General features: G+C 50.5%; 1 protein-coding gene across 1 annotated transcript in view; it reads left to right on the plus strand.

Moving 5' to 3' along the window:
- Window positions 1-2,493, plus strand: part of TTYH2 (tweety family member 2) — a 33,264-nt gene extending 30,771 nt beyond the window's left edge. The window contains exons 13-14 of the mRNA XM_033090352.1: window positions 295-373; window positions 2,336-2,493. Of these exons, the coding sequence (XP_032946243.1) occupies window positions 295-373; window positions 2,336-2,416 (160 nt within the window). The 3' untranslated portion in view covers window positions 2,417-2,493. The remainder of the gene's footprint in view (window positions 1-294; window positions 374-2,335) is intronic.
- The last annotated feature ends 5,222 nt before the right edge of the window (window positions 2,494-7,715 follow it).

Consider the following 7,715-nt stretch of genomic DNA (forward strand, 5'->3'; position numbering starts at 1 on the left):
ACATCCAGGTGTGCGGGGGAGGAGCCCACTGTAAGTGCCAGGCTTTCGGCCACAAGCCCGCAGGGTGGGTTTCAAGACTGAGAAGCTGCATTTGTCCTCCCCGCCCCTGGCCGGTGTCCTGTCTACTGCTTCTTCCCTGGGCCACCCAGAGCCCTCTTTGCTTCCCTTGCTGCCCACACTCCCTCTGCTCTCCCCTTGTCTGTTCCATCCCCCCACTTCCCTGTGTAGACCCACGGAACCCTCCTGTAGAAATCGAGCGCCTTCCCCTCCTGAGCTCTCCTCTTGGCCCCACAGGAACCAAGCCATGCTCTTCGGCGGGAACCCACGCTACGAGAACACGCCACTCATCGGAAGAGGCTCCCCTCCTCCCACGGTACCCGGGCCCCGCAGCGGGTGGGCAGCAGACTTCTTGAGCCCGGGTGTCTGTCGGGAAACTCTGCCCTTTCGTGGCTGGACGAGGTGTTACACCTGCCCCATCCTGGTAGTTTGGAAGGGCTGAAGCTCGGAGCACTGAAGACCCAAGGACGTGGGATCAGTGACTTAGGCCTGGGCCCTGAGGACCGGGGTGCGCACGTACGCTCGTGGGTGTCCAGCAAGCGCTCTCTGTGAAAAGTGCCCGACCCTGGGGAAAGAGAGACGGGACCCAGTCCTGGTCTGCAGGAAATATGTCATCGGCAGGAGAGGAGACTCAGGAAAACTACTTGTAATAAGTGCCACACGGTGCTTCGGGACCTGGAGGGAGGAACTGTCCCCGCTGCTCTGTAGGACCCAAGGAGGTCCTTTGGAGTAGGTGGCATTTGAGCCTTACCTCGGAGCAGTGGGTCTCGCCCTGGGCGATTTTGCCTCCCAGGGGATATTTGGCCACATCTGGAGGTATTTTTGGTTCTCACAGCTGGGGGTAGTCACTGCTGGCATGTAGTGGGTGGGGCCCAGGGATGCTGGTAAGCCCCCTCGAGCACATAGGACGGCCCCCACCTCAAAGAATGACGGGCCTCAAGTGTCCCTAGTGTGATGGTTGAAAAACTGCTCTGACCCATCCACGTCTTTCCCTGCCATGACCCCACCTTGCCGGTTTTGCCCAGACTCCCTGGCTGCCTTTTTACAATCAGCTCTAGACCCAGGTCCAGCTCCTGCATCCAGCGCCCTCAGGTCCTCAGGTCGGGAGAGTGGGTGGGTCAAAGCCTGTGTTCAGTCGGTACCTTTTAAATCCCTGCCTGGCTTCTCTCTCTACCCGGAAGCCTCCCTGGTTCCTTTTCCTTGCCACTAGCTGCTGTGGACCCAGGAATGCAGATTGATTTTAATATTAATCTGAGCACAACATAATTAGGGGAAATCTTCTGCTGTGAAAAATGAATTACTCAAAGCCTCGTGATGCCAACCGAAAATGATTTTTGGATGACCTTCTGTTGTGAAAAATCCAGGCCACTCTCCCTGCCACTAGCAGAGATAATCAAGAACTGACCTTATTTGCAAGGCTCAAGGACAGCGTAAACCGCCCTCCCTAGAATTAAGACCTACCCAGAAACCCTAATTGCTTTGGCAGAGCTGACTGCCCCCTGTACCCAGGAAAGCGCCCCCTCCACCCCACCTTCCTACCATGGAGACAAGTAACGCTGCTGACCCAGGAGCCCGCAGCTGGGAGGTGTGGACATGTGCCCCAATGATGACCACACAGCTGGCCGCTCCCCACCCCCCACTTACGTCTTTTGAGCCCTCACTTTGAGTTAAGTCACTGCTTCACCAACTTGGCTGCCCTTGGAAGAGCTTCTAATGCACAGCCAAGTGAGAACCACTGTGTTAGGGGTCTTGCCTGCTTTGTATCCCTTCATCCTCTCAGTGTAAGAGCTGAGTGCTCTTAGGTCCATTTTGCAGGCTTGGAGGGATTGCAGAACCTCAGCCGAGGTCATGGGATGAGTAAGACGCACAGCGGGGATTTGAACCCGGCTTTCTGAGTCCGTGGGCCTGCTGCCATTTGGGCTGAGTGCATTGGTGCACCCTGACATGTCCCCAGTGTCGGTGTCTGCACCGAAGTGGATGTGGAACACAGTGGATGGAGAGGGGCGGGTCAGTGTGTGCATCCTGCGCTCGAGGCTGGGAGCCAGATGTCCTGATGGCCCTGGGGCGGGAAGCATCACCAGGCAGGAAGCCTGGCACAGACTAGAGTAGGTGCCACTCTAGTCTCCTCCAGTCCCCATGGTGCCCTGTCATTCAAACTTGGTGCAGCTGGCCCGGCTCTCACTGAGAACGTCCCAGCACCATTGCTAGTACAGGGTCCGGTTTGACTGGTAACATGCTATGACCCTGTCCTGACTGTCCCTTCTCCTGTCTCCCACAGTACTCTCCCAGCATGAGGGCCACCTACCTATCCGTGGCTGATGAACACCTGTGGCCCTACAGGAATGAGCTTCCCGCCTAACACACTTTCAGAGGTTCCTGCCTCCTGGATCCATTTTGTTTTTTAATTAATCCAAATGAAAGCTGCGTTTCTTCAATGGAAACCAAAGGCATCTGTAGGCTGCATGCAGGACTGCAGGACTGGAAGGCTCCTGCTGCCACAGAGGACCGGCTGAGGTCCGGGGAGAAACAGCCTGGGCTAGGCTGAGATTCCTGACCAAAGCCTCAGGCAGACCGAAGACCCACCGCTGGAACAGGCCTCTCCTGCCTCGGGCCTCTCCACACCAGAAATGTTCCCCAGGTGCTTGGCCACCCCTAAGCTGGGAGCCTGGTTCAGCTCACCCCTACCTCCCACCCTAGCCAGGTGAGGAGGGGCTAGGTCAGGCTCCAGGGTCCCATTGCCAGGACTGTGCCTCCTGCTGGCACAGCCAGAAACCCAGGTGACCACTCTCTCTGAGGTACCTCTCTCCTCCTGGCTGCACAGATGGGTAGCATTTCCCTGCAGGTAAAGGTGGAAGGGCTGATCAGGAGATGCTTTTAAGGGAGGTGATATCCCTAAATGAGACCAGACACTGTCCGAATCAGTCTCCCAGGGCCAGATGGCCTCTTCCTGGGCCACAGAGGGAAGGTGTTGGAGGGCTCTGTCGGAGGCTGGTGGCTCCAGGGCCGGGGGACTGCAGCCTCTTGCCTGGTGGGCGCCTGCAGTGAGACCCGTTGGGAACGTGGGTGAAAGCCTGCCACGTTCTGCCGGCCTTTCTGCAACCCTCCTTACTGCAAACCTCCATTCCAAAATCCATGCTGTTTGTCCTCTGCAGACAAGGGCCATCTCAGGTATTAACAGACACTTGGAAAGCAACTTTAACTCTTTTTGTTCCAGTCTTTTAAGTATTTTGATTATCCAAAGAATTGAAACTCGTAGCACATCCAGTCTTTCCAGTAGATTTGGGGCTCCTTCCTTACCGCTGATTTGTTTCCTGTCCCTTTTCAGAATTTGCTGACACGGGCCAGTTCTTTCTGGATCTGGAGGTGGGAGAGGGGGGATTTTTAAACAAAATAAAGATCAGTGAGAGACCCTGTCCCAAGCTGCCGTTTGATGGCAATGTGGGTTCATCCCACTCGAGGGAGGCCTGTGAAGAGAGGAAATGAGGGAAAACGTGCACACGGTCCCATTCCAGGGGAGTGGCTGAGGGCTCAGGTCAGCTTTCCCTTCCCTTTTGTCTTCAAGCAAGTTTGTCAGTAAAGCTTTTAGCAAAGCTGAAAGGGACAACTGTGTCTTGATGTGAAAACAGGCATCTACCCAGCCCCCCAGCGCCCCCATCCCGACCCCATTGTCCCAGGGCCCCTGTGCTGTACCTGCTGGGTGAGAAGAGCTTGTTCACCAGGAGAAAATAATGACCCATCCTTCTGCCCGCTGAGGATCCAGGGTTAGGGCATTTGGTGCTTCCAACATCCTGCCAACTCGGGGAGCATCGCACAGAAGCCCCCACAGCCTCTCACACCAAAGCAGGGACATAGGGTGGCATGGCTTTGGACAACGGCTCCATTTCCGTTTCTGAAGAGCCACCTTTGCATCAAAACACTGACAGCAGAGTGATGCTCAGCCTGCAGCCAAGCCCCTGTGACAGAACAGGGCCACAGGGCAACCAGGACTCTCACCTGCATTAACCTGTATGTACCATGTACCATAAACACACCTTTGTATGACCATGTCATGTGCAGATAGGAACTCTGCAATGTCAAAGTGTTGCTTCTTAACGTTTCATTGTTGGCAACTAGGGAGTTGTTTTTAATGCATGTAAACTAAACTAGAACCCTTGGGTGGTTCCTGAAGGAGCCAGGTCGGCACACCTCCGCTTGGTCCAGGTGCGCCCTCACCTGGGGGGACAAATAAACACTTGTACTAAAATGGGCAGTCCGTCTCTAACTTCCTCAGCTGTGGGAGTAGGGAGGGGGCTGCACGGCCCCTTCCAGCTCCGTTGTGTGATGGGAGCGCTTCAAAGCAGATTTCAGTAGCAATTTCAGTGTGAGGATTGAAAGATAAGGATACTAAATGAGTGTCACAGGGCCTCTTGTGCGGCCACTAGCTACTCTTAGACCTTGTTTCTACTCTCGTCTTTCTCCAAGTTCCCCCTAAAGGGATGGTGGTCACACAGTAGACTGCCCGCCCCCCCCCCAGGTTTCCCATGGGTCTTTGCTGCACTGTCTTCCCAAACTGCACCTCCCTGGGGTGCCATTCGGGGCAGGGCCACCTGAGATGCACTGTTACCTTCATACTTTCTTTGCAGAGTCTTGTTTGTCTGGTGAACAACCGAGCCAGCCTGGGGTGGCTTGGCAGGGCAGACTCCAGCTCTCTGCCCAAGACCCTTCTGTGCAGAAGCTGTGCTCCCGGAATTGACTGTTTCAAGGAGCTTCCCAAAGGGAGCGACTTATGCATCCTTTGGGGACATTTGAGAGGTGAGCGCAGAGGATAGGCTCATACCTGCGCATCCCCCAGAGCTGAGATCAGAACTAGGGCATCCCATGAGTGGAAATGTTTTCTCCACCCATCCTTGTCTTCATCGCAGGGTAGCAAAAGCCGTGGGGAAAAGGCGTGAAGCAATGAGAAACTTCCCTATGACCGATCTGATTTTTTTTAAATAAATTTTATTGGGGAATATTGGGGGACAGTGTGTTTCTCCAGGGCCCATCAGCTCCAAGTCATTGTCCTTCAATCTAGTTGTGGAGGGTGCAGCTCAGCTCCAAATCCAGTTGCTGTTTTCAATCTTTAGTTGCGGGGGGCGCAGCCCACCATCCTGTGCAGGAATTGAACCCGCAACCTTGTTGAGAGCTCGCGCTCTAACCAACTAAGCCATCCAGCTGCCCCTCCAGAAGCTCAGCGGCAGCTCGTTGTCTTCAATCTAGTTGTGGAGGGCGCAGCTCACCGGCCCATGCGGGAATCGAACTGGCAAACCTGTTCAGAGCCTGTGCTCTAACCAACTAAGCCATCCGGCCGCCCTGATTTTTTAAAGGTAACTGCAACTCAGTACCCAAATGAAATTCTTTTAGGGGGGCTTCCATTGTCTCTGGGAGCTGGAGTGAAGCCTGAGCTGCAGGCAGGCCCTGCATGAAGTAGGAAGGAGGCCCAATGGGAGTGCACAAGGTCAAGGGTGATTTGGACCATCACATGGGTCACCCCCTCCCTTTCCTATCTTTGCCTGCACCAGTCTTTCCCCCAAAGGAAAGGGGTGCGGTGGGTAGGCCTCTGAGCCAAGGATGCCACTCTTCCACCTGCCAGCCTGCCGGCCTTGCCATCCCCAAACATCTCTGAAGAGCCCTGATTCCAGCCCCAGAAACCTGCTCCCAAAGAGGAATTCATTCCATCAGGCCCCCCTGTAAGCAGAGCCTTGGTCAGAACAGGTGTGTTTTTGAGTCTATCACTCAGGACCCACGTAGCCATTTTGAACAGCCGGCAGAGTGGTCCCTTCAAAGCTGACTCATCTCCAGTTGTCCTAAGCCAAGCTCTGCTATGCTTTTTCCCTCCTCCAAAGCTTTGAGGTCTTATATTTCAAAGCAGCTGGGCAATATCACTGCCTCATGACTCACGAGCATTCAAGAGGCCTTGTGTCCCCACTGACAAGATACATCCAGATCAGAACACTTGCTGCCTGCCTTTCTTTCCCCTTTCATTCATTTAACTGAAAATGCGTTGATTGCTTAGCACAGAGGCCAGCAAACTGTGGCCTGTACGCCCAGCTCCACCTGTTGCCTTGTATGGCTAGTGAGTATAGTGTTTATATTTTTCATGTTTTTATAATCAAATATTTGCAACTGATTTTGATGGTAGAGAACACTAACTTTGACCCTCAATTAAGCATAATGTTATCCTCCTAAAGATTTCCATTCTTCTCACTAATGGACCTGTGTTATCAAAAAATATACTCAATATCTTTAATTTTGTTCATGAAAAATGTTTATGAGAATTGGTTTTCTCTCTAATCATATAAATATCTACAAAATATCTGTGATTTTGCCTCTTCACCTGTAGCCTGAAGTATTACTATCTTTTATATTAGGTTGGTGCAAAAGTAATTGCGGTTTAAAGGGTTAAGAAATTGCAAAAACCGCACTTACTTTTGCACCAACCTAATAGCAGTTTACAGTTTGCTGGCCCTGGCCTTGCACATGCCCTTCTCTAAGTCCTGGGACCACAGCAGCAGCAAAGGCAATTGTGGTCTTTGAGTTCATGGAGTTTACAGATAGGCAAGGAAGGCTTCCTGGTGCACAGACAGTACGTTTTCTCTGTGTTCTCACTTGGTGGGAAGGGTTAGGGAGCTCTCTGGAGCCTCCTTTATAAGAACACTAATCCCATTCAGAAGGCTCCATCCTTGTGGCCTAATGACCTCCCAAAGGTCCCGCCTCCAAATATAATCACTTTGGGGGTTAGTTTTCAACATACGGATTTTGGGAGGGCATAAACATTCCAGCCATAGGAGGGGTATATGGGAACTATTTGTACTATCTTTACAACTTTTCTATAAATTTAAGACTGTTCTAAAACAAAAAGTTTATTTTAAAAGGGGTAAGGCAGCAAGAATAACTGCTTTCACGACTTCCATTCAATATAGTACTGGACGTCCTAGCTAGGGCAATTAGACAAGAAAAATAAATACATGTTATTAAAATTGGAAAAGAAGTAAAATTATCTCTGTTCACTGATGATATAATTTTATATATGGGAAACTAAAATACCACCAAAAATTATCAGAACTGGGTGGGGGGTGGGAGATAAGGGTAAGGGGGATCAAATATATGGTGATGGAAGGAGAACTGACTCTGGGTGGTGAACACACAATGGGATTTGTAGATGATGTAATACAGAATTGTACACCTGAAATCTGTGTAATTTTACTAACAATTGTCACCCCAATAAATAAAAAAAGAAAAAGAAAGTGAATAAAAATGCAATAAATAAAAAAAATATTAGAACTAATAAATGAATCCAGAAAAGTAGCTGGATAGAAAGTGAACATACAAACTAACAATGGACAATCAGAAAAGAAAATTTTAAAAAATTCTCTCTCTATATATATATAGAATATATATATATTTTATAATAATATAAAAAAAACTTAGGAATTAACCAAGGAAATGAAAGAATTGTATAATGAAAACTACAAAACATAGCTGAAAAAAATTAAAGAAGACATAAATAAATAAATGGGAAGACATGCCATGTTCATGAAATTACTACCCAAAGTGATTTACAGATTCAATGCAACCCCAATCAAAAGACCAATGACTTTTGTTTTTCCAGAACTAGAAAAACCCACCCTAAAATTCAC

This window comes from Rhinolophus ferrumequinum, chromosome 21, assembly GCF_004115265.2.
Source record: "Rhinolophus ferrumequinum isolate MPI-CBG mRhiFer1 chromosome 21, mRhiFer1_v1.p, whole genome shotgun sequence".
Taxonomy (NCBI): domain Eukaryota; kingdom Metazoa; phylum Chordata; class Mammalia; order Chiroptera; family Rhinolophidae; genus Rhinolophus; species Rhinolophus ferrumequinum.